Source organism: Enoplosus armatus, chromosome 20, assembly GCF_043641665.1.
Source record: "Enoplosus armatus isolate fEnoArm2 chromosome 20, fEnoArm2.hap1, whole genome shotgun sequence".
Lineage (NCBI taxonomy): Eukaryota > Metazoa > Chordata > Actinopteri > Centrarchiformes > Enoplosidae > Enoplosus > Enoplosus armatus.
In genome coordinates this window covers 12,996,784-13,023,394 of record NC_092199.1, presented here as the reverse complement: position 1 = coordinate 13,023,394, position 26,611 = coordinate 12,996,784, and the positions used below count along the sequence as shown (strand labels likewise).

Below are 26,611 nucleotides of genomic sequence, written 5' to 3'. Positions count from 1 at the left end.
CCATCTGAAAAGTTTAGAGGGGCAATCACTCTTTAGTGAGACTGACAACAACTCACAGACCTGATCTGAAAAGTGACAAAGGGCCCTAAGTAGACACTGTTTTTGTAAGAGGTCAAAAGCCAAAGAGCCACTGGTTTAATCTTCAACAATTAATTTTATAAGCTTATCACATGTTTATTTTTATGTAAAATCTTAGTCTGAAAAGTAACATGTAACCATAGCTGTCAGATAAATGTAGCGGAGTAAAAAGTACAATATTTCCCCCTGAGATGTAGTAAAATAGAAGTTAAAGTTCCCCTCCACTCAAAAATACATTTTTCTTCTTGTTCCTACAGTTGATTCATCTGCTGAAAGCGGAACGTTTCTCTGTGCTTATTGAAACTCTCATTTTCAGGAGTGGGCCTACAAGCATGATTTGTGACATCACAATAGTTTGGAAGCCAATCCGGGTCCAATATTCAACTTGCAAAAGTGTGATGTGGAAACTTGAAGCCTCCAGCACAGACACACTGAGAATGGACTTTACAGTGAAGAAGGAAACGCCTGTCACCTGTCACATACAAATTATTATTCAATGTAGAGCAATGTTATACATGGAGTAAGGGATCTTTAAGTAAAACCACATTAAAAGGAAAGACTCAAGTAAAGTACACGGCAAAAGAAAGTTCTTAAGAAATTAGAAAACAACGAATAAGCTGGAAGAAAGTAAAGAGGACAGGAAAAGGGGCATTCTTAACCTAAGTGCTGCATGTCCAACCACATTCATGACCACTATGCGACCACTAGCGGGCGCCCAAGAATTTCAGCAGTAATGAAACCAGCAGGCTGTGTTGTCTTCTCTCACCCCCTCGACGATCGACTACTTCCTGGATACGCGTTCAGTAAAAACAGCCAGGTTCGAGTTGTCAATATCAACTTATACCGACTTTCAGTCAACCTGTAGCTTAGACACACTCAAAGACGCAAGTTTTCAACGATAAGTGACCGTTTAATGTCACGAAATTATCGATGATAACGTAAACAGGACGGCGAGGCGGAGGGCGCAGGAGTCGCAGAAAAAGGTGAGTTGATGAAACTAACGGTTGCGTTAACCTGCTAGCTAAACGCTATATTCTGTACGACCTGTTGTTCTTCATTTTAATACATTTAATAGTTGCGTATGTGTTTGATTAGTGTGTGTTTTAGAAAATGACGAAATGTTCAAGTGTCTCAAACATCAAACTGTTGTCTGTGTTTTCTCCCAGAGCGCCACGTCATTGATCTGCGGAGGAGTCACACAAACACACCCGGAACTTTAGTCCCGAGTCCCCGCTTCCCTTTGGGCCAGATATTAGACAGTTACACTTCGCCGTTAGCTTTCAATGAGGTGCTGTCTCCGATTTGTTTGACATTTTTCTTACCGGAGGAGGGCCGGTCAACAGGCGGCTCAAAATGACGGCATCCAACTGGGGTCTCATCATGAACGTGGTGAACAGCATCGTCGGAGTCAGCGTGCTCACCATGCCCTTCTGCTTCAAACAGGTGGGTCACCTGCGGATGTGCTGCGACAAAGCCCTTCCCAGAAAAAGAGTCCTGCATTTAAAACCTTACTGCAACAAAATGTACTCAAACAAGTTAAATGTACTCATTATGCAGAATGGCCCATGCCAGTGTTGTTATAATTATTGGGCCATTACCACTGATGCATTAACATGTAAACAGTAGTCTGTCAAGATGGAACTACTTTAACTGCATTATATACTGTTTGCTTCACATTTTATAAAGTGATCGTGTGTTTTGTATGTAAAATCCGAAGACTTAACAAAAGCTGTGAAATAATTATAGTTGAATGAAGAGTAGCTACAATATTGCCCAAGTAAACATGCTTCAGTTGCTTCAGGTGTAGTTCAGAATAAGTACTAAGTAATACTATTATATACAGTCATTTGTAGTTGACAAGGGTAGTGTTGTTCCTAATATTTAGTCAAACCTTGCTGATGTAAAATAGCTGGAAGAAAAACGAGAAACACCCTTTGATATGACAAATAACCTCAAAGTTGTTGAACCAGCATCTTGCTAAAGTGGTTTTAACAAAAGCTAAACTTTGTAACCTTCAGTTTGATGGCAGTGTGCTTCATTTTGGCCTCGGTGTGTTGTACAAGGACATCAGTGTGACAGGAAATGTACTTAATGAGTGACTATGTTGCTTTTATAGCCTGGCAACTTCCTCATAAGAGCAATGGACGCCTGGTTGAACATGAGCAGCATCTCCATCTGTTGTGTGACTGCAATCAAGAGTCGTTACGCTCTCCCCGTTAAATCACTCGAACACATTGTCTTACATGTTTTGGCTCAAATGCCAAACTTGTTTTAAAATACTGTAGGGCAAGGCTTTACCCTCCAACCTCCCTGTGGAAAATAGGTAAAAAAGCGAGAGGATGCCATGAGCGAGTGTACACAAGTAAAATGCATGTTCAAAATGTGCGCAGTATTTATAGGTATGTCTGTACAGAAGGAACTTAAGATGATAAGAAGATGTTCCTACTAAAAATGATAATTGAAAATAGCCCCATTTAACTTGGCGTGCATCATAGCGTGACTCTTCTATTCTGTTGGTGATTTATCACACGCTTGAATCCTATCCAGTGCATCAAGACTTAATCAAGGTCCCTTTGAACACAGGTGCTTGTATTATTTAATAGAGGGCATTATTTTGCATGTTGTATTTCAGTAAGATGACCAGATTTCAGGACAACAGTTTCAGGTGTTGTGTGTTTATGTGTCCCTCTGTCCTCCTACAGTGTGGGATAGTGCTGGGAACTCTCCTGTTGTTCTTCTGTTCTTGGATGACCCACAAGTCTTGCATGTTCCTTGTCCACACAGCGAGCAGCACCAAGAGAAGGACCTATGCAGGATTGGGTGAGTTTTAAATAGTAACAAGTGACATGTTTATGTAAATAAATGTTTGCTGCTTTTTGTTTATTACATACAGTCCAATAGTGATTCAGCCTTTGCATCTGCCACTTTTACTGTTGCACAGGACACAGTTTCTGGCAGGACTTTCATAGATAAACCCTCTGCTGCTGCAACAGCCACTGCTTGTTTTAAGATAGAGGGAGAAGTTGGTAGTTAGCAGTAGCAACAATAGCAGATAGATGAAATTGTGTCAGTAACAGAAACTATTTTTAGGACACTGCCATCTGTTTGGCCACATGTTGTTCACACTTATAACTTAACCCTTCTCTGCAGCCTTTCATGCTTACGGGAAACCAGGAAAAACACTGGTGGAGACGAGGCAAGTCTTATTATTCATTCACTACACACATTATGTTGTATCTGAAGTGACTTGAGTTTCTACAAAATAATTATCATTGACGTAAAAATAAAATGGATTTCTTTCCCAAATCTTGGACACTAATAATAGGAATTCACCTGTCCCCTCTCCTGCAGTATGATCGGTTTGATGTTGGGGACCTGTATTGCCTTCTACGTTGTGATAGCTGATCTGGGCTCAAATTTCTTCGCTCAGCTGTTAGGTTTACAGGTTTGGGATCATTATTTGCTATATCCATTTCTGAACACTAAGCTGATCATTAGTCATACATACGTCTCTCTTCCTCTTTACTGTTAAGCAACAAACTAACAGCAGGCAGAATCACGTCTGTCAGTAAGTCCTTAAAAACAACGTTGCATTATCACGTCACACTCTCCTCTAAAGGTGACCTTCAGTTTTCGCGTGCTACTGCTGTTCGCCGTGTCTTTGTTCATCGTCCTCCCTCTGAGTCTGCAGAGGAACATGATGTCCTCCATCCAGTCCTTCTCTGCTATGGCTCTCATGTTCTACACCCTCTTCATGTTCACGGTGAGCCCCCCCAACACACAGACTGCTACGCTCCACACAGTGCATCTGAATAGATTACAGTGGAAACACACTTTGGCTTGGCTTACAAAGCTTGACAATCAAAGAGCTAAGTTAGCTACACAGTGTAAAGTAAATGGAGGACAGCAGTGGAGGACAGTTCTTCTCACAGCTTTTTGAATATTATTTATTTATAATGTCAAATGATTACTGGGATTTTGTTGATGCGTTTTTATGTTCTCTGTGTGTTTTCCTAAAGTACTAGAGCTGATTCTGAAGACAATGTGCTCCTCATTGTCATCTTCTTCTCCAAAGACACAGTACATATAAATACTATGGACGCATTTATAACCTGCAACATAGTTCATTGACCTTTCTCTCTTTTTTAACTTGAAACTTATATGATTTCCAGAATTTTGTTTGGATACATGTTATTTTGTTGTATTCTGTGTTACATTAACCAATGCAATATTGTCTTGCTCCTCTTTTTTTAAAGAGCAAATTCACACTAAATCACATCAGGCAGAAAACAATTGCTGCGCTGCTCTTTATAGGCTGAAACAAAGGCTTTCCCCTGGGAGGGCGACACCACTAGAGACAGTGTAAGTGCAAAGTAAATGGAGGTCAGATAGTCAACTCCACTAAATCACAAACCTTTGCAACTGTAGGGAATTATCTTTCTATTTGCTCGCTTGTTGCCAGATATAAATATGTCAAATGCTTTTTATGTATTTCAGACTTCCTCCAGACTTAATTTTCAAGCCCATTCATTGCTGTTTGTACAGCATGTCAAAGGCATTTGACATATTACTTGTATTTCTTAGGAAAGACACCTTTATTCTCTCATCCTAAGTCAGCATGATGTTCCTATCTGTACATACCTTTCTGCCCCAGTCAGTCAGCATTGATTAGCAACACCACTATGGGAGCTGGCTGCCGAAACATGTCTGAGGTTAATGCTAACCTTATTTGGACATAGCTCCTTCTGGAACTTGATAAAATAAGAAGATTCAAGGTTGAGGAGTCACATAAGTCAAATGTTTAGCCATGTTGGAGCCAACATAAATTTTCTTTTCACTTGCAGGTTGTTTTTCAGCAGCCTTTTAGATGTGTAGGCAAGATGAAAGCAAGACATCCACAGTGCAAACAAGGGGCTGCAACTGAACACATTTCTTCATAATCGGTTAACATCTTGAAATTGTTTGTCTTGGTCGAATACAGTAGTCTATAAAATGTCACAACATGTTGATCACAGTTTCCAAGATACCTTGGTGACGTCTTCAAATGGCTGTTTTTGTCCAACAGACCCGAAGATATTTAAGGCATTATTTCTTGGTGAATGAACAGTCCAGTTCAAACAGGCATCAGTACAGCCAGGAGCACATTTTGACTATTGACTACTAAACTGCCAAACAGGACGTTCAGTGCAAAGCTGTTTGCATTTAACTTTAATGCAAAGCTGATGGATTTTGGCTTCATAGGCTGAAGTGTGGTCAGAGGCGTGACACTAAAAAGTTTGACAGTCCAGCAGCAGTTTTCTGCCTCATGTGATATCAGCTCATTTACTCTTTAAATGCGCACACAGAGTTTGTGTGTGTGACTCTGTCTTACTGACCTGCCTCCACACACTTCTCACTGCTGTTTACAGTCTCTCTGTGCGATGTGACTTGTAGTTCTGTAGCATGGCGATAACCTGGAGCATTGGTGTGGTGTGTGTCTGGCTTCAGATCCAGGCCCGGTCCCAGTCCAGACCCCTAACCCTCTAACAGTGATGTATCTCCTTCCCTCCCTCCTTTCATTCTACTCTTCGTTTTTCCCTCCTACTCCTTTCTGCTCATTGTGCCACTTTACTTCTTTCTCTTCCTCTTGTCCTTCTGCTCTTCCTCACTCTCCTCGACTACCTCCTCTCCTCCTCTGCACCCTTTGTTTTGCTCCCCTCTGTCCCACTGCTGTTTCTGTTGCTGGTGCTGTAGATAGTGTTGTCGTCTCTACGCTACGGCATAATCTCGGGCTCCTGGGTGGAGCGGGTTCACCTGTGGCGCTTCAAGGGCGTCATTCAGTGCCTGCCCATTATCGCCACAACCTTCTGCTGTCACCCGTAAGTAAACCACGGAAACCACCCCCAAAATAACACCACTGTAAGGGCAGTGGGGGGGGGGTGGAGAGTGGAGGAAGCCTGATGTTTCCCCTGCAACTTTACACTCCTTAAACCCCCCCTCCCACCTACCTGAACCTTCTCGCCAAATCCTCTCAGTCATCCCCATTTTTCACCTTTAATTCGGGTTTGGTCTGAGTCATTTGAGCTTGGTGAGTGTGTGTGTGTGTGTGTTTTTGGTGGCAGTAGTAATAAGGCATATGAGTGTAACATTACTGAAGTGAAAGTTTCATCTATGTTGCCCTCCCACCACCGCCCCACACCCAGGATGAGCAGCCTGGGTGCTGGTGAGGGAGGTTGGAGGTATTATGGAGTGTTCTGCTGTCCTTTGGGACTTCATCAGGTAATTAAAGGAGCAAGACGTAGGAAACACATGCTGATCAAAAACCTGTGGGGTAGTTTTTGTCTAGATTACCCTTTCACAAGCCTCTTATTTTTTTATCAAGTTTGTGATTTCACTTTTATTCAATACGTGTCACCTTCATTACTCAGTTTCTTTCAGGTGCGACAGGTTTTTTGGTTCAGTATGAGGTTTCTTGTCACGTCTCTTTGTTGTTTCCTTTTCTTCATTTTCTCTTTTTTTTCTCCTCATTCATTACTTTCATTATCTGTCTGTGAGCCGTCAGCATGGGTGCAGCCCCCCCCCCCCCTTCTTCGTGCTCTTCCCCACTTGTCTTCATTTGGTTCGGGCCGTAACTCCCCCCTCCCCCCTCCTTCCCCTCAGATGGTGCTGTCCTCGTTCAAACACGGGTTGCTCAGCGGCTGGTGGCTAGGGCAGGTCAATGTGGTGCGCTGGGAGGGTGTGTTTCGCTGTCTCCCCATCTGTGGGATGGCCTTCGCCTGTCAGTCGTAAGTACTCCTCCCACCCCTCCACCCGCACAGGACCATGTGATGAACCTAATGTCAAGCAAGATTCAGAATAGGGAAAATCTGACAGTCGTCCTAAAATCATGTGATTGGTTGATGCTCAAACGGGGGCTTCTCCAGTGTCTAACTCCTGCCGCGGCACAGTGAATTGAATGTTTCATCACTGCATGTAGAAATTGAGCAATTAGTGCATGTGTACTTGCATTATTCCTTTAAGCCACAGTGGAGGGTTTGGGGTGAGTTTGTCACTTAAAGAGACGCACAAATTTCGTGGTGGAGATGAGGCGGTTGTTGCAAATTGTGCTTATTTTTGCTAATGTACTTTTCACAGTCATCTCATCTGTTTCTGCTCCACCGTTAGGTCTGCCCTTTCTATAATTAACCCGAGACTTAAACTGCTTTTTGTCCACACTACTGCTTTTGTTTTTTCTGAATAAAACTCAATTTGGCCGTTACGGAAAGCAAACATTTGTTGGAAAACAGTGTCATTCAGTTGTCACGAGTTAATGTAAAAAAGTCAAAATAAATATGAGAATAAAAACGTTTTCTCATCTGAAATTTGCAAAATATACATGGATGTAGACCTAGCTAGTGTGGCAAATACTGTACCCACATTGAGATACATTTGTTTTGCCAGATAGACGGTTTTCACGCCAACCTTGGCATTAACTTTCCCCGCAGTGACTGCAGAGATCACACTACACTTCACTCACTTGTCACAGCTTAATCAGAGCTTCTCCTCGTCACCGCATTCATTCATTTCTCCATTTTTATCCGTCTGCATGCTCTGTCACTGCCTCTTTTGTCCTGTCCTCTACGCTTTAGCGCTTGCTCTGGGTTTGCAGTGAGTTGAGGGCGGATGAAGGGCAACGTGTGAAGGTCTAATGGGATCTGCGTGTGCAGAGTCTTATCTTTGATTTGAATGCAGTGCTCGGGAGGGATGCAGGGAGTGTTATGGTGAGGTCATTAGGAGCCAGATGTTTGGGTGGTGTTACTGTATGGGTTTGTTTGTGCGAGAGAGAGAGAGTGAGGTAAGTGGCAGGAGTGGGTGACTGTAGCCTTGAGACTGAAACGAGACTTTAATTAATGTAATCGCACAAAGCCAACATAACATTATGGTATGGCGGGTGTGTTCATTAGCAAGTGAGGTGTGCACATCTTAGAAGAAGAAGAAGAAAGTGTGCGCCTGTGTGTGTTTATGCATGTGTGTTCTGTGCGTCGGTTCTCACTAGCAGTGCTGAGTGATATTTGGCAGGGTGATTTCTTGGCCTGTGGTCAGGCCGAGCGAGGCGAGCGCTCTGTTAGGCGGCAGGCAGCTTAAGCCAAACCACTAATCAACACATTGGCCTGCTGCCATCTTACAGACACACACTGATGTATTCACAGGCTGATTAAACAGCTCTCAGCACATTGGATTTTTATTACATTCATGAAATGTGTTTACTTTCAGTTAAAACATTACTTAACATCACCATTATGACGGGATGGGATCTGGCCCTGTTGTTTTTTTGGCTGCGCGGTTGAATAGTGAGGAGCAGTTAGCTCATAATAGAGGGACATAAGAAAAACATGTGCAGCGAAAATGTCCCTCTGTGATGCTACTGTCAGCATGCTTTCAACTCCAAGTTAATGATATTATCTACCGCACACACTCCAGCCCTCCCAACACACACACACACACACACACACACACACACTTCCCCACATTCGCTTTGAGGACCTTCTCCGTCATATTTCCTCCATTTAAGGGCAGCGTTAAAGCAAAAACACATTAGCCTCTGAGTCCGGACTATCGAGTGACCATTAGATGCTTTAGCTCCCCACTTACAATAAGCCGTTTTATTTAACCTTGGCTATGAGATTTACTGGTTTGCAGATTAAACAAGCGTCAAGAAAAAGCACCGCGGGACAGTGCTTGCTCATAAAACCATAGTGTGTGAAAGAGAGACAGGCAAAGAGAGAACGAGACGCAGAGAAAGTTATGGTTTCTTGCTCTCTCTCGCATTTCTTCTCTCTGTTTCTTCCTCTCATATATATATATATATATATATATATATATATATATGAGAGAGAGAGCACAAAGAGTCTGCCAGGAAAGTTTACAATGCTCTAAAAGCTGCCAGGCACTCGCTGTTATATATAAAGTCTGTAAATTCACCGGTTAATGTGCCGACGGTCCCCTCCACACCGCCACACTCTCTCATAGCAAAGGTCAGAAAACGACAAAGGGAGACAGACGGTATACCTGGGTTTACAGACAGACAGACAGACAGACAGACAGACAGACAGCCTTGACTACTGTCACCCATTCTGTGTCACACACACATGCACATACTCATGTAGACAAACACTTCCTACACACTTCACCCCCACTGCCATGGCATTACTTCCATCTACTGTCTTTTTTTAATCATGTTAATATTAACATGATATTCATAACATGAGAAAATTCCACATGCTGAAAAACCTGTTGCATTCATGTGCATGTCAGACGTACTTATAGACACACAGCTTGTATGTTGATGTGCTTTATGTCCGGACTTCCAAGCATCTAAATTATGTCCGGCTGTATGAGTTTTGGGGCCCATTTTTGCAGATAATAATCAATTGATAAATCACCGGAGAAATCCATCACTTAATGGTTAAATTTAAGCACTTATTAATGAATGGTTAAACAGTTGCTGGATGAATGAGAAAGGGGAAATGATAAATCAACCAATCAAGTGCATTATCAAGAGAACAACAATTTATTCACGCTAAATAAATAAAGCTAATATAATTTAAGTTCACCCTTCCCCCATAATTTCTCAGCTGTTGAATAACATTGGTTATTGGTCAAAACATGCCGCCTTGTTTCTTATCACTCATAGGTTGGTGCTGCTTTACACTCCAGCAGGAGGGTTAAGTCACTGGGATATTTTATTATCTCAAAACAAAATAATTTAGCAAGCTACACGTAGTTCTTTTGATTTGTTTGTTTGACTTTTAAAGAGATTTTAGAGCAAGTTCTGCAGAGAACTACATTCATTACCAAACAATGCAGATCATCTGCAAATTGACATTAGTGAGTAGGCATGAATGACTTTCAGTCAAACAAGAAATCTGACTACGGCTTGGCAGACAATACAAATCTTAATTTGATGCGTTACTGATGACTGTCTTACGGTGTTAAAGCTTTAATGGGCTAAACAAGCAAAAATAAATCACTTGTCTGAGTTGGATGCTGACAAGGACATGAGGAGAGAGATGCATCATTTGATTATTGAGTGGCACAAATGGGCCTCCATATGGCTGCACATTAACGAAATCTACAGAGTTTCCAGTACAAATTAAGTAAAAATCTAGACTGTCATCTGTTGTCAGCTGTTTGAGTATAAAAAAAAAAAATCACAACTCCACTAATTCATCCATGAGACGGCTTTCCCTGACTCTCCCAGCTAGACTTGGGAGTGCCCCTTCCCGTATCTGATAATCCAGGCAGCACATGAATGCACCGCAGCAGTGCCAGTGTGGTCTTGTGTCATGCAGCACGCCGAGTGTGTTGTTGTTGGGCTGCTTGTCTCTCACAGGCAGGTGCTGCCGACCTACGACAGCCTGGACGAGCCGTCCGTCAAACGCATGAGCACCATCTTCACCTCGGCCCTCAACGTAGTCACCATCTTCTACATCACTGTGAGTGGAAACGCACTTCCACACGCACACACCTCCATTTACACTGGCCACATTTGCAGCTTTCTCATGGAAACTTGTGATTTAACTTTTTGTCCTGATCTTTTGCAAACATCCTCAAATCAATGCCTAAAAAGTTATTGAATGCTGTCAGTTGCCATTTTTAATGTAGTGTTTCCCAGGACACTCCTCCTTGTGAGAAATCCGACTATTTTTATATTTCTAACAGTGGTAAAATTTATCTTTTATTCCTTCAAACTGGCAGTCTTGAAAGGTGATGTTTCCATCAGACAGCACATCAGATGTTTCACGCTTGTGCACAAACTTTCATTTAGAAAACAATGAGGAACTTGTTCTCCTTTATATTTATGTCTCTTTTTTTCTTTCGTCCCACTTTCTCTTCTCTGAACCAGGTGGGTTTCTTTGGCTACGTCAGTTTCACAGAGAACATTGCAGGCAACGTGCTGATGAACTTCCCGTCCAACCTGGTGACAGAGATGATCCGCGTGGGCTTCATGATGTCTGTGGCCGTCGGATTCCCCATGATGATCCTGCCCTGTCGCCAGGCCATCAACACCATGCTTTTTGAGCAGCAGGTGAGCTTGAATGCTACTAATAAAGTAGCTGGATGGGGACTGCAAATGGTTTGAAGAAAACTGATGTTAGTGTGTGATGTATGAGAAATAACAAATGTGCCCCCCTTCATACAGGTATTAAATTAAACATACAGTACATCCTAACTTCTGCCTATTTCTTGTTCCTTTTAAGTAAATTAATTAAAGTTAAAGTAATATACAGTGTGACTTGCTGCCTTATTATTGTGGATCTGGCACTCCTATCCTCTCTGTAATGCAATTTGACAATATTAAAAACAGAAACATGTTGCTCCATGTAAACAGAGCCCCCTGGAAACACCTACTCTGGGACTTAACTGTGATGTCAATTGAATGTGTATCATATCCAGACATTGCAGGCACGTAAACACATTTGACTTGTAAAATTTTAAAATAAAATTGTATGTTCTACACGTTTGAGAAAAACGTGTAGCACATACAATGTTAGTTTTTCAGAGGATATTTGATCCTTTTCTTGTGTTTCAAACTGCACCGTAGGTAACCATCTATTGGCCTGCTTGTGTTTTTGGTGAAGACCTGAACATTAGTGCTGACTGTTGGCAATATGACCATGAGAAATGAAGCAGTATTGTGCACAAGGATGAATGCGGCCACAACACTTGAATGAATGGAGTGGAATCATGAAGTAGTACAATCTACCAAAGAGATCCAATTTAATTGTAAATTTCAGCTTTTATTTATTTATTTGATCTTCCCTTCTGTCCCTCTTGTCTCACTCTCTGTTTCCGTCTCACAGCAGAAGGATGGGACGTTTGCTGCCGGGGGATACATGCCTCCTCTGCGCTTCAAGATGATCACCCTCTGCATTGTGTTTGGCACCATGCTGGGAGGCATTCTTATCCCCAACGGTATATACTGTGTGTGTGTGAGACAATCAGGCATGGATTGAATGTGCTGTTATTGTATGTGTATGTGTACAGCTCGCTGAATGGAGGTCTTTAAGGTGCATGTGTTCCTTTATGTGGGTGGAGTAGCTGGGGAGCTTTACGACGTGTGTGAATGTGACTTTACGAGTCAGTGACTGTCACACTCTAACACAGTCCTTAAATCAGGGCCCTAACTTTTATCTCCTCTTAGACGGGCAGACGGGAAGATAGGGCTATTATTCTCCCAGACTCAGACACACACACACATACACACATCCATGTACACACCAATATTGGCTCTCTGTCAGGTTCTTTGAGTCTTTCCGTCCCACTCACAAACGGCTCCAAAATGGTGGCGATGTAAAGGTTAGCATGAGTTTATGTTTTATTCATCCTTTTATATGGTGGCTGTTTGTTAAACTTTTGATTGGGTGGACACACACACACACACACACACACACACGCACGCACGCACGCACACACAGAGCGAGTTTGGCTGAGTCTTTGTGTATCTAATCAGACTAATAGACTGAGGAGAAGGGAGGTAAGGACCCTGGGGAGAATGGACACTAAATCTGAGGGAGACAATATGGTGTCCGTCCTCTGGATGAACGATGGGTTTCCAGGCCCGACGCCCAGCCAGCCCGGTCCACAGAGACAGGGGGTGGGGCCAGGGCTCGCTGCTGCCAGGAGCAGGGTGCCATGGATGGGAGCCCGGGGCTGGGCGGGTGCCGGTTATGAATGGCAGAGACAGGTATTAATGGAGGTAGTGATAAAGGGAATCACTGCTCTACAGGGCCTCAAGATAATCCCTGTGTTTTTCTTTCTCTCTTTAGTGGAAACCATTCTGGGTCTGACTGGAGCCACCATGGGCAGCCTCATCTGCTTCATATGCCCTGCTCTCATCTACAGAAAGATCCAGAAGAATGGCATCCTTGCTCAGGTTACATAGTCAGAATTAGCCTCACCTCCTCATCATTTGCTCAGTAGAAATATGTTTATTCACTGTTTCTGACCTGTGGTGCTTCTCCTCGTTCTCCCCGTCCTGTAGCTGGTGCTTATGGTTGGTCTGGGCATCCTGCTGGTCAGCACCTTTACCACCCTCTCAATTTCGTCCAGAAGCCCCGGCACCAAGGTCCAAGCGCATCCTCCTCCAGCACCTGACAAGAACAACCTGCCGCTACCGGACCTCCCTGAACTGCATGGTAAAGATCATGACATGCACTAATGGCTGGCAATCACTTATCTACTTGATGGAATGTAGATTAAAGTGGTTTACTAATGAGCCATGGAAACATTTACCTCAACGGTCCGGAGCCATGGCTGTCTGCAGCGTCTGAGAGTGGACAGCAGTGCTGCATGTAATTACTTCATGCAAAAGGCACTGCAGCACGAGAGACATGTTTATTTCTTGTTTTATTTTCAAAGTCGTGGACTGCAGTGCCCTAAAACAGCAACGTAAAGAGAATATGAGCCAAGTAGCAAAGGGCCAGTGAGACTAAAACAAAAGCACAAAGCCACAGCAAAAAAAAGAGTTTCTTTCATCTCTGTGAGAAGAAAAGATGGAGACAGACAGAGTGACTGATGGACAGACAGACAGGCAGGGTGAGGAGATAACCTCTTGATAATATCTGAGAGCAGCGCTGAGTGCTTGACATTGATGGAGCGAGAGTGATGCCCTTCAAACTCGAGTAATTTCTCTCCACCCCTCTACCTCTGTTCATTTCTCCTGCCATCCCCTCCCCCCCAAAATACATTGTCTACACCCCCGTCTCCCCCCATATCTCCTGTGGCAGCTATAAAATGCCTACAAGCTCTAGCTGTGGAAATGGAAGAGGGTGCAGACGAAACAAATGGAGATGAGACGGAGAGGAACCCTTTGAGTTAATGTTCTCAGTTTTAGGGTGAAACGGGAGGGGTTTTTAGTTTCACTTCCTCTCCTTATCCCATGATTCTTCAATAGCATCTTTTTCTAACCTGTTCACTTGAGTCTTTCTGTCTCCATCTTTGTGATTTTTTTTTTTCTTTCTGTTAGTCTGAGCCCTTGTTTGATTTTACTGCATTCTTTCCTCACATTTTTACTCCAGGTGAGACCCACTTTGTCCGACCTCCACACCTGTTTCCTGTTTGTCACTTTCAATTCATCTCCCTCTCTCACCTCATCTCATTTCTCTTGCTCATTTATTATACCGCACCAGTTTTGCCATGACCAGTATTTGCTGCCACCTAGTGGATCAACTCAGAAATAGTCCGGCTTAAAATCAATTACAGCTGAGTGTATCAGTACGCACAGTTCATGTGAGATATGCCGAGGCGTTCATTTATTTTAATGCCAGCAGTTAATGTCTGTAATAAACACAACTGTGGAAGAAAATAACGAGTACATGTCGGGGCCAGCGTTAAATAGTAATGCACTACAATACAGTCATTTTATTTTTCTCAGACAAGAGAAAATAGGAATAAATGAGGCATCAAATTTATGGTTCCTTAATTCAGTCGCAGTAATGTGTCTCATATTTTTCAGACTGTTTATACCGGCTGTGTGAAAAATGCAGCGAAGGCAAATAAAAAGCTCACCAGGAGCAGCACTAAACAAGAGTAACAAATATCCTAGCCAGAAAACTTTTTTTATGGTTGTATAAATCTATTTACTTATTTACTCAGTCAATTTACCTTAACAGGGACACAGTTTGGCTGAACGATCTTGGGAATATATTGATATCTGACATTGTCGTAGAGGTGACATCCAGTAGCAGTAGTCTGTGTTGTAATAGATTGTGTTTTGTGTGGCTGCATGTAGACAATCCACCAAACAAGAAACCAGTGGAGATAGAACAACCTGACCCTCCAGCTGTGAAGGTGGTGCAACCCGAAGAGAGGGACCCAGCTGAGCCCCCCCAGATTAAAGGACCAGTGGAACTACCAGAGAGGAAGAAGGAGGAAGAGGTGCAGTTGGACCGCCCTGATGCTGGTAAGGAAACTGAACCAGGGCTCGAATCTCAACTGGTTCTTCAATGAACTGTGTGGAATTAGTGATGTGTGGTCTATTTACCCAGGTGTCGCGGTGCCAGAGGGGGAGGCCCATCGCCATGAACCACCCATCCCTCATGACGAGGTCATGGTAGACACAAGAAAGAACAATGCAGAGCTGGAGGAGGACAAGAAACAACCTGTTCCTCCTGTAAGAGGAGGAGAGGAAGAACCCAAAAGAGATGAAGGGCACGCCGTGGAGGCAGAGGACAAAAAAGCCAACAAGGTTGAAGAGAAACCAAAGCCTGCAGAGGCTGTTGTAAGGAAAGAGGGAGTGGATTTGGGCGGAGGTGAAATCCTGTCCAATGAGATGCTGGAGAACCTCGATACAGACGTAGGCAAAAAGCAGGACGTCCCCCCTCTGCAGAAAGTCGAGAAGCTCGATCATGTGAAAGATCCTGCGGTGGCACCAGTCGATAATGTGGGCAAAGCTCCAGATGCTGCAGGGAAACGTGAGTATTTGTCGCTGGTCTTGTGTAACTGTAGTTTAAACCAACCCGGCGGAAAAAACTGTTCTAGGAAAATGAAACATTGACCTTGTGATATTTGATGATCCTTCAGCTCCACCCCCTGAAGGAGAGCACCACCCTGCTGCAGACGAGGCTCCAGCTGCAGACAGCAAAGATACAGCAGATGAGAAGTTGGACGGTAAGTGGAGTCGAAAATATCCAGGGGTTTATTCACGAGTTAATAAGTCGTAGGGCTCTTAATTAAAAGCAATTTAAAACAAGTTGCACTGCAAACGTATCATTTGGTGATACAATTTTAATGTTTGAATTTCTACAATTGATTGGATGTAAGCTAAAGTATAGCTGCATAAAATATTTTTGTCCTGCTCACTTAGGTACACACTCACGTTTCGTACCAACACTCAAAATCAATACATCAAGAATTGAATGTAGAAGAGGTGGGAATACCAGTTTTTCCATCGACAGTAGCCTCCAATGACCTCAATGCGTAAAACCTACAGGAGAACTTAGGTTATTCTTCAAAATGTTGGAACTAAAATACAAGAGATTGAGGCAGGTTGCAAGAAAGGGTGCACAACGAATACCACCGGTACAAAACTTAGTCACAAAATAACAGATTTAAAATGAACAAATTTGCAGTGGTCTGCTACATGTTGTTTATTGCCGCCCCCCCAATCTCAGTTGGCTTGTTTTACCTCATGTAATCTGATCTCTGTGATCTGTTCGTGCTCATTGTGCCTATTTCTCACGGTACAAATGGTGTAAAACACAGCAGAGATATTCAAATCCATTTCTTTCTCCTACTTCTTGACCTGGCTTGATACACTACACAGTCGTTTTTGGCTTTTGTTGACTTTCTTGTTCTGTTTACTTTTGCCCTCTTTCTCCTTCTACATCTCTACCCCTTTTTTTCTTTCTCTCTCTTTCTCTGCCGGACTCCTGTCACAGTGATAAAAAAGCTGGTCGCAGGTATGAATTCTCTCTTGCCTCTTCTCTTTATCTCAGTCTTTCACTCAAATTTTCTGTCATTCACTCAGTGGGCCATTTATCTGTTAATAAGTTAATAGATATTTACATGTACATACAGTGCATATATTGATTTGTGTTTTTAGCATATAACTAAATAATAATACCTCAGTGTAGAATCCACCCACTCACTTTGCCCCCTAACATAGTTGTGTATGTCTACAGCTGCACATTACTGCCCATTCCAGTTTGTGTTTAAGGCTACAATCTAGAGTGTGTTTGAATGGATCAGTGAGACTAAGCCTTAGTGGAATATTGTCTATTTCCCCTCCCCTCTCACCTAGAGACTGGCCCTACATCAGCCTAACTACGCTTCTGAACTAATGCACTGTTCTCAGAGCAGGTTGTGACTGATTTTAATTCAACGGTTCTGTCATGTAGAGGGCCAGCTCGACCACGCCGTGCTACTGCAGGTGATCAAGGAGCAGCAAGTGCAACAAAAGAGACTTCTTGACCAGCAGGCCAAACTACTGGCCGTCATAGAGAAGCAACACAAGGAAATCCACCAGAAACAACCTGCTGGTGCGTATACATGATGACACTTGACAGAGAGCACAGATATCATACAGTAGGTGGTAGTGTTCAATTTAAGAAATAAATGTGTTTACAACTTGCTTATAGCTGCTGCTGAAGGTGAGGCAGAGAAAGACATCCAGGAACACTTGGAGGTGATGGAAGGTGGAGCAGCAAAGCCCAAAGAGTCTGGCCTGGCCTCAGACCCGAAGCAGCCCAAGGAGGGAGCTGGAGCTGCACAGGGAGGTGTAGGCGAGCCTCACGCCGTGGCCCAGAATCAAGTTCAGGCTGGGGATACTGCAGGTGAGAACGGGGCTCCTAAAGTAGCTGTTCAAGCGGCTTACAAGGAGGATGGCCTTGGTGCACCTGGAGGAGAATCCCATAAGCAGAGTGAGCTGGGGGCGAGGGGAGTGCCACTGGGAAAGAAAATACCTGATGACCGTCAGCCTGCACGTCAAAATGATCAGTTGGCTCAACTTAAAGATGAAGAGAGAAGCCTGGATAAGGAGAAAGAGAAACTTGAAAATCTTAAAAAAGAACTGATAGAGAAAGAGGTTCAGGCGAGGCTGGAAAAAGAACAGCTTGAGAGGGAGATAAAGGAAAAAATGGCCAGAGAAAAGGAGTTAGAAGAGGAAAGAGCAGAGAGGGAAAAGATGGAGAAAGAAGTGCAGGCAAGATTGGAAAGAGAAAGAAAACAAAAGCTGGCCAAGGAGCAGGAGTTAGAGAAGGAGAGGATAGAGAAAGAAGTGCAGGCAAGAGTTGAAAAACAACGGCTGGAAAGGGAGAGAAGAGAGAAGCTGGCCAGAGAACAGGAGCTAGAGAAAGAGAAACTGGCACAGGAGAAAGCTGCAGAGGAGAAACATCAGCAGGAGATTCAGAGAGCAGACAATGAAATACTTAAGAGAGCGAGGAAGGAGAAAGAGGCAGAGGAGGCTCGGGAGAGGCTGGCCCAGCTGGAGCGAGCCGTTGCAGCAAGAAATGCTGCACAGGGGGCCGAGAGAGAAGACGGTGAAGCTTTGAAGAAAGGAGGACGGGACCTCAAAGAGAGAGTTGCGGCTCAGGCGGACCCCAGAGAAGGTGGGGAAGACGGGGCCGTCAAAGCCGAGGCTCACCCTCAGGGCTCCCACGAGAAGGTCAGGGACCAAGGAGAGACGGATCTAAGGCGGAGGCGCAGGGCACTGGGACCCAGAGAGGCTGGAGGCCCCCCAGAGGAGACCGGGGTGTCCAGGGGGGTGCCTGGGCTGGAGCCCCTGCTGGAGCTGGGGGGCTCAGACCTGCACGTGGCCCTGGAGGAGCAGCTACTGGCCGGGGCAATGGTGCACTCACGGCAGATTAAACAGGCCTCAGAGGACGACGGAGCAAAATAACACACACAGATTCTCACTCTTGGACAGAAACGCATACTGCAGAAAACTTGTAATACTGTGGACCATGATGTCGTTGCCTTACTTCCTTTCTTGCCTTCAGAAATGTTCTGGACAAGGAGGAACCTTTTCTCTTTCTTGATACTGTGTACTCTGGAAATAACCCAAAGTCTTTATTAAAGAGCAGAGTGTATGTAAATATTAACTTATTTTCGTGTTTAGGGATTTTTGAAGAGGTTACTGTTGAAATGTACATAAGTCTATACAAATACCATTCTATGGAGTGTTTAGACAGGGCGAATATATTAATGTTTGTGTGGAGTCACCTTAGTTAGTTAGTTCATTCACCAACTTTGTGGAGGCTGCCTCTCTGTAGGATCTGTTTGTGATTTATTGTCTCCTGTGCTGATTTTTTTTGTTAAACGTTCTGGTCATTTTGTTTCTGTTTGTGACTTTTAGATGTAAATATTGTACATTTGTGTGCGTGTTATCAATGTTTAAGGTTCCTTTTGAACCTGCATTTACCACATATTGGATATGTAATGTGGGTTCAGGCGCCTTGGTAGGCGTTCTTTCAAATGAAAGTAACTGAGTTCAGCTTCATGCTGGACCTACGAGGTATATAGTGTAGCCTTATTGTTAAACTGCACAATGAAGCAGCTTGATCCATCTGGATCCATTACTAATCATTCCATCTTCAATATCTCCTCCTTGTTCATTTATCAGTGCCTTCCAATCCACGTGCTGCAGTGGTGATATTTTATCTAAACAAAAATGAAGCCGTTTTTCTCAATTTATGGTCTTTTTGCTTTCACTGGACCTCTTACTGTAAACAGTACAGTAATTATGAGAAAATAAGATGTGCATTGTGTTAAGGACATATGAAATATGGATTGTGTTTGTAGTGTTTCTTAGTAATCCAACTTTTCTGAAAATTCCTCCATCAGTTAGCACTTCAACACATGCTGGACCTTTGCTTTGTACAAGAGCCTATTTTTATGACTATTTTTCTATGTGCATTGTACTTCTGTACATTCTGCTGATAAGAATAAATAAAAACATCTCTATGACACCTGTCGCTGTTGGTCTGTGTTCAGACAGTAAAGACAAATATCAGCAATGCTTTATTGCATCTGTGGCATATTAAAGAATGTAGCAGTACAACATGGCTCCATTTCAACTATGTCATAAAAAAAACACACCAAACATATTCAGTTCATTTACAGTGCCATGTTATCGAGATAAAATAATATTCTCCTGGTGCCACAAGTCAATCAACACTTCATGTCTTCTCCCACTGAACAGTTGATCTGACAGTCGAGGTAGGTCAGCTCGAACAAAGCCAGGACAGTCTCCATTCATTTGGCTCTTTTCTTGGCCTGTAATAAAAAAATAAAAATAAAAAAAAACTTTTGAATGATGACAATCTGTCATCACTACATAAGACCAGCAGGAGGGTGACAGACTTTGCCACTTACTGCACTTGTAAAGCAGGTCTTCAGTGCCTCAAATTCCTTTGCACACAGGTCCTTCCTCAGCTCCTGTCTGCCTGTTGTCGTAGCTGCCACACACTTCCCATACACTGCTGCCTGAATCACACAGAGGCAAGTTATCACATCAGTTTTCACTGTCTGTCCAGGATAGTGGGTGCCTAATAAAAATGTTATTGTATTGTATGCACTCTGCTGTCCTCCCTTCTTTGCACTACTCCTCTAGTTATATTGTACATAATTTATGTATACTGTATGTATGTAATGTATTGGTCTATAGATTAATGTATAATGTTTTCAGTAGTAGTGTCATTTTACTTAATTGTTGCCATTACTCTATTATTAGAACCTATTTCATTTCTGTATTATTTTACATGTATTTATTATACATTATTTTTTTCATCTTATTCATACAATTTCTGTTTGTGGGGTAACAGCATCTGATTGTGAAATCCTGTATTGAGTAACGACAGTAATGCTCAACCTTGTCATGGGATGTGGTCTGTTGAAAACATGGCCTCGTTAACTTGCTATGAGGGCACACTGTTTTTTATGGTCTTGACAAGTGGTTTTAAGTAGCATAGGCAGCTAGCTGGGATGAATATAAATGGGGAAGTTAACTATTTGACTTGCTGAGCTATGACTACATACCAATAACTTTCCTTTCGCAGTGCTTACCTCTCCTGCACACTGTGCCAAAAGCTCGGGGAAAAGTCTCATTTTCTCTCGACTGCGACTCCAAACATTTGGCCCAGACATGGTTGCTGCTCAGGCGTTAACAGAGGTCCGATGTCAACTGACGAGCACGAAATAGATGAGCCGACAATTCAGAAGGCGACCCTGCTTCACAGTTTGTTACATGTACTAGCAAACTTATAACGCATTTAAATAAAACATGCACATCAACCAGCAGTTGAAGCATTTCTGGAATCCATGGACAGCGCCATATTGTTGACCCTGTCATCAAGGAAACGTCCTGCTAAATATTCGGTAACGTGATTCGCTCATCTCCCTGTCAATCAAAACGTCAGCCTTAGCGTTCCTCAAGTTGATTCGCTGTTTTTCGACCCTAGGCGTAACCAGAACGCCAATAGACATCAGGATTGCTTCTTGTTGTTCTGTGATTGGCTAGCTGTCACCTCGAGCCCCGCCTTCCCCTTGTGCCCCTCCGAGGAAGATGAGTAACCCGCAGCCAGGATTGCTAAATCATGGCAACATTTATGGAACGATTAGCTTTTCTTCAGAAAGTAAGTGCTGTTTACAGTCATTACTAGTGGTGAAAACCGTTAACAGCTGAACGGAGCATGACTTAATGTGACGTTCGTTAACGTGTCTTTTTAAATCAGTTAAGTTGTGCCATCACGAGCTTGCTAGTAGCCTGCTTGCTAATAGCATGAAAAACCAAATTTGGTGATGGCATTTCATGTCATTTTTTCAGTTGACGCGCCAGCTTGTTTCGTTGAAGTCTAAAAGCAGCAGACCGGCATACAGCACTCATATAACTGCGCGTTTGGCCAAAACTAACCTGGTACTCGGACCCTGGTGTCATGCCAAGTTTGTGTCCATGTCAGTGTCTGTTTCTCCGTTAATCAAACTGTACACAGGCTGGATTGTAAATGGTTTATAAACTATGCAATTCTTACGTGATACAGCACAGTCCCTTACTATCAGCTCTGAACTCGTGATTTAGAATCACACTTTTTTTTACCATCATCCTTCACTTCAACTTAAAGGTCCCGACTCTGATGAAGGCTACAGCAGATGATGAAAACCCCTGTCCTGGCTACCTTTTCCAAGAGATTGGAAGTATCCTTTGACAGCTTCTGTTGTGGTTCAGCCAGCAGCTGCAACTGCTGAAGATATACATCTTGTGTGGCTCACATGACCCATGCAAAGAAATTGATTTAGTCTAGTGGTTCAAAATGTCATCTGTAACCTACAAAAAGTGTGGAGAAAAGCTTTTATCAAATTCTAAGCTTATTAAGAGAAAATGTAGGGGTATTACTGTGAACACTGTGGTTCAAAGGGTTGAAATCCATTGCTCAGTGATATATCACATAGCAAAGCTCAGTGACACGTCTCCCCTTTTAACGGACTGTAAAGCTAAACTAATGGGAACTCTTCAATGAAAGTGAAGAGATGGGGATTCATTATTTGGATTTGAATCCAAAAGCGAGACAGGATTTAAAGCTTATCATTACCCTTAGCAGGAGTTCCTCATAAAAAACATCCCTAATATCCACACAGTAGTTAATTATATAAACATGCCAGCAAGAAAGTGTTCTTCACCGTTATGTTGTTATCTTCTGGTACTTTTCTGCCCTGATCAGAAATACCGAGTCTATTACTCTATGGTAATATCCTTAATCACCATCACACTGTAGAAATCTCCCATGAGTCTTCAGGTTGTGGTCAGTGTTTGTTGGAGTACCTTCTGGAAAGGCTGCAGGTGGAGTCGGGTCACGTAAAACTCAAGGTGAGAACAGTGTTTTTATTGAAGTCTGAAATATGAAACTGTGAAATGGAGCTGTGTCATGTAGCCATAATGTATAAAGTTTTAAATGTTGGCGATTTCCCTCCTTTTCCTGTTTTTGAGTAACTCAAGGTTATGTTCATGCTTCAGGTGCTGAAGATCTTTGTCCATCTCTGTGGTCATGGCTCAAACCAGTTCCTCACAGAACTTAGAAGGAACTCCACCTTCATCCAGCAAGCATCAGGTAAGACACTGGTCACTTGTGCTTTTTAGCTCCATTTAACTCCCATCACTCTGTGGAGGCTCCGTCACCTGAATGTTCACTCGCTGTTGGGTGTTTTGCTTTTTAAGTCTACAGCGGCCCTCCTGATCCTATCCACGGCACAGCATTGTACCAGAAAGTGAGAAATACAGCACAGGTGAGACGCAGGTTGTATTCAATCATCCCAGTCGTCAGTCATTTATCTGTGACAGCAAGGCAAAACAATTTTTACTTTTTCTGATTTCAGGAAGTGGCCAGGTTGCTTTTCACAGACACAATTTGCACCAAAAGTGGTGTCTCTCCACTCAACCTAGCCCCCCCAACGATGGGTGAGCACTTCATTTATTAACAAGGACCATACTCCACACACATCACTTAATTACAGTCGTAAAGCGTTGGGGTTATAGATATGGATCTTAATAAATAATAAAACTATTTCTGCTGTCATATGTAATAATACTGTACATCATCTGAAATATTAGAGAGAGCATGTCTATAAGGAGCTTAATGAATTTGAATCTATTACATAAGGCTCTTTGTGAACTGAAAGGCCTGAGTACAATAGGTCGTCTGTGTCCTTCTGTCCAGGTATGGGCCCAGGAACTTCCCACAGGTCAGGAATGCAGGGATTTGGATACAGTCCAGGAAAGCAGGGGACAGGTGAGTGACACACCAACACCGCACTCAAACACAAATCCAATCAAGCTTATCTTTTGTTTAAACCTCTGTACCTGTGCCTCCCAGCTGGCAGTGACTCACTGCTGGATAAGATCCAGAAAGCTGCAGAGGTAGTGGCCAGTGCTGTCCTTCCCCCGACTGAACAACAGGGCATCCGTCTCCATGACAACCACTACCGGGCCGTAGTTGCGCCGTCTGCACCCATAGAGGTGGCCGTGCCTGCATGTGCCTACAACCTGCCTGCTCGCAGACCAAAAGGTGCAACATTGTTGGTGTAATGGACACGTGGGTTTCTAAATAGAAGCCTTGAACCTCAATTAGTTTTGCAGATGCAGTGTATGAATCATTGACCAGCTCACTATGTTGCAGTGTGTCAAGACTTATTTGAATTTGATTAAAAATGTTCATTTTGACACCTGGGACCTCCATGTGTCTTCACCACAGCGTTGACCCAGCGGTGCCCAGGACAGGTAGGAGGCGGCTGGGAAGAGACAGACAGCGGCAACAGCTCCTCTCAAAACTCTTCTCAGGACATGGCGGCTAACAGCAGGGCCTCTGTGGGCAGCAAGTCAGCTGGTACCGGGAGCCAGTCGGGGGCCAGTAGAGAGAGCAGTGGGGATTTATCAGAACGGTGAGTGGCAAAATCAACCTATCAAACCAGCAATTTCCTGCCTAAATCATAATGTCGTCACATGAGAGCTTTTTTAGTAGTATTGGCACTTTTCTTGTGTGACGAATACAACATTTTTTATGTGCAGTGTTAGCATAAAATAACAATTTCTCCACATAGTTCTCATTTCTGTCTCGTACACTGTCTGGTCTCCAGGGTGGAAGCCCTGCAGCTGGGGGACTGTGGCCAGGAGATGGCGCTCATCAGCAGACTGACTGAAGGATCCAGAGTTTTCCTGTCCAGAGAGGAGAGCCAGCACTTCATCAAAGAGTCAGTGCATCTACAATCAGCCGTTTGGGGGCTGATTCTCCCTTTATGAACTGTATTATTTGTTGGGACCTGTGTGGCCTGATTTCTGTTTCATTTAATCCGTCAGGTGCTCCACTCTCAACTGTGAGGTCGTGGTGGAGTTGCTCACAAGCAAGCTTCAAGATCCCTCAAACACCGTTAAGATGGTAACAATGGTTGGGATTCACTGAAGATCCAGGTTTTCTTTATGATATTGTACAATCCAAATATTAATATCTCTGTTTTCCGCCAATCCTGCAGCGCGCACTGTGTGCTGTAGCATGCCTCATGACCTCTGACCTCCTCTCTCTGGAACAAATGTTTGGAGCTACACAGCACAGGCTCTGCCAGCTGAGTGAGGGGGCGCCAGGACCTGTGGCCAACAAAGCCACCAAGGTAAGAGAGACATAAAGAGAAAGCTACAGGTGGTGCGGACTGATTGGACAGAAGTAGGTAACACTCAAAATGAGGGTGTATGTTTTGTTCTTATCTCCTCTTACCAGATCCTGCGACAGTTTGAGGCTCTGATGGGTGGATCTCTACATGCTCCCAGGCAGGATACAGCAAACAGCAGCCATCAGGCTGCGGCGAATCAGCTTCCCCCATCTACATACTCTGACCCTTTACTACCTACCCACTCTGCTGACAACACCAACCTCAACTATTATCAGCCTGACATCTCGCCCACAGGTGTCACCCAACCACCAAATCACCCACCTTCCCCTTCTAGTCTGGCCTTGGTCCAGACAGACTCCTCAGGGGAGCTGATGAATGACTGTGATGAAGAGAAACCTTCTCCCATTCAGCAAGAGTTAGTGCAAAACCAGGTAGAGCCAGTCAGGACTGTGGAGGGTAAACTGGTTGCTGAAGAATCAGAGCTCACAGACAGGAGCTCTTCCCCTCCAGCTGAACCCCACAGGGAGCTGCCCTGTCTGAGCAGACTGTCCCTGTTCAGCGGTATGGAGCTGGTGACCAAGGGGAGGCCCTTGTGTGACACAGAAACATCCCAGACAGAGACGGACACAACGGACGGCAGCTTAAGGGAGAACCTAGCTGTGCATAACAACAGTGACCACGCTCCTTCAATTTGCAATTCAGTTGCATCTGATAGCAGCCAACCAGTGTCGGCCTTCTCATTTCTCAACTTTTGACCAACTTTTTACTGCTGGAACTGTTAGTTAAACCAATGATGTCATCACGTATATCCTTTCAGAAATCTATTTTATTTTATAAACCAAGATCAGATATGTGGGGTTATAACTAAAGGTAGACAGCAGATTCACATTATGTTTGGGTTCTTATCTGTATGGTGCCTCCTTTATAAGTTGTATTTAATGAGCAGACTGGGTCAAGAGACGGAGATTTAGGACACATAACTGCAGTCCTTAAGAGTATGGATGAGTGCAATCCACAGTTTGTACGAGAGACCCCTCAACTGTCATAAGTGAGGACTGGTCTGTAAGCTGTGTTGCTGTTTGTTGGCTGAGGTCTTAATTTCCTAAAAGTATTTCCCAAGGTCAACAAGGTTGTTGTGGTTGTCTTGAATTACAGGTTATTACTGATAGTTGCTTTATCTCAGGATTCCTTTTAGCTAACTGAAACAACTCTTAAGCCTCTGCAGCACGCCCTAAACCTCTGAGGGAGAATCCCTCACTTTGTAATTTGCACTACAATTGCTTTTCTTATGGACACATAAACCTACAAATGAGAGTTGTCTTCCATATTTTTTGGTACTAAGCTATTTACGTCTATGTAAATGTTATCCAAGTGTTAGTTTACAAATTATTTATTATGTCTACGCTGTATTGATTAAAACATACCCGCGAGAGTGGTTGTAGAGTGCATGTCTATGATTACGAACAGTGGGGGAAATTCATTATGGAGATATTCTGTGTGCATAACCAATGTGTGGAATCGTGTGTGATAAAAAACATCTGCAATCAGAATAATGCAAAATATCTGCAATGTCATTAACAGTTGCTTGTGTCACCAAATAAAAAGCAGACTACCTTCACTATCTCACCATTGTTATTTCAGTTACATACTGTACTGTGGAATGTAGAACAAACTACATGCCCAGATGGTAATCCAACCTGCCGATGCATACAATGAACGCCACTGATGTATTTTGTTTCAGTGAACACAAGCTATGCTGTGGCACATGGACAATAAAACATGCTGTATTTTTGTTACAGCACTAACTACTACATAAATGAGTCTTGTTATACTGTATTTGGCTGAACTCTAAGTGATATCAGTGACATGTTGCAGACATCACTTTCAGCAACGATTTATTTCAATGTCAAATGATTTGGAA

At 43.4% G+C, this 26,611-nt stretch overlaps 3 protein-coding genes across 4 annotated transcripts; 2 read left to right on the top strand and 1 right to left on the bottom strand.

Moving 5' to 3' along the window:
* The first annotated feature begins 1,431 nt into the window (after positions 1-1,431).
* Positions 1,432-19,505, top strand: slc38a10 (solute carrier family 38 member 10). The gene is made up of 17 exons (XM_070926862.1): positions 1,432-1,521; positions 2,781-2,898; positions 3,229-3,274; positions 3,430-3,523; positions 3,698-3,841; positions 5,812-5,936; positions 10,430-10,532; positions 10,943-11,125; positions 11,901-12,012; positions 12,867-12,973; positions 13,082-13,235; positions 14,831-15,001; positions 15,087-15,512; positions 15,622-15,708; positions 16,479-16,499; positions 16,938-17,078; positions 17,178-19,505. The coding sequence occupies exons 1-17, from the start codon at positions 1,432-1,434 to the stop codon at positions 18,434-18,436; spliced, it is 3,381 nt and encodes a 1,126-aa protein (XP_070782963.1). The 3' UTR covers positions 18,437-19,505.
* Positions 19,506-19,544: 39 nt separating this feature from the next.
* Positions 19,545-20,877, bottom strand: ndufaf8 (NADH:ubiquinone oxidoreductase complex assembly factor 8). Of its 2 annotated transcripts, none has more exons than XM_070927451.1 (3): positions 20,602-20,877; positions 19,900-20,022; positions 19,545-19,812 (listed from the first exon to the last, which is right to left on the bottom strand). In XM_070927451.1, the coding sequence occupies exons 1-3, from the start codon at positions 20,680-20,682 to the stop codon at positions 19,792-19,794; spliced, it is 225 nt and encodes a 74-aa protein (XP_070783552.1). In that variant the 5' UTR covers positions 20,683-20,877; the 3' UTR covers positions 19,545-19,791. The 2 variants fall into 2 exon arrangements, with proteins under 2 accessions (XP_070783552.1, XP_070783551.1); XM_070927450.1 differs by having other exon boundaries at positions 19,912-20,022.
* Positions 20,878-21,115: 238 nt separating this feature from the next.
* Positions 21,116-26,537, top strand: tepsin (TEPSIN adaptor related protein complex 4 accessory protein). Its single transcript, XM_070926893.1, has 13 exons — positions 21,116-21,170; positions 21,657-21,729; positions 22,308-22,399; positions 22,547-22,640; positions 22,748-22,815; positions 22,906-22,987; positions 23,247-23,318; positions 23,403-23,594; positions 23,781-23,967; positions 24,163-24,276; positions 24,383-24,461; positions 24,556-24,690; positions 24,798-26,537. The coding sequence occupies exons 1-13, from the start codon at positions 21,132-21,134 to the stop codon at positions 25,443-25,445; spliced, it is 1,875 nt and encodes a 624-aa protein (XP_070782994.1). The 5' UTR covers positions 21,116-21,131; the 3' UTR covers positions 25,446-26,537.
* Positions 26,538-26,611: the final 74 nt, after the last annotated feature.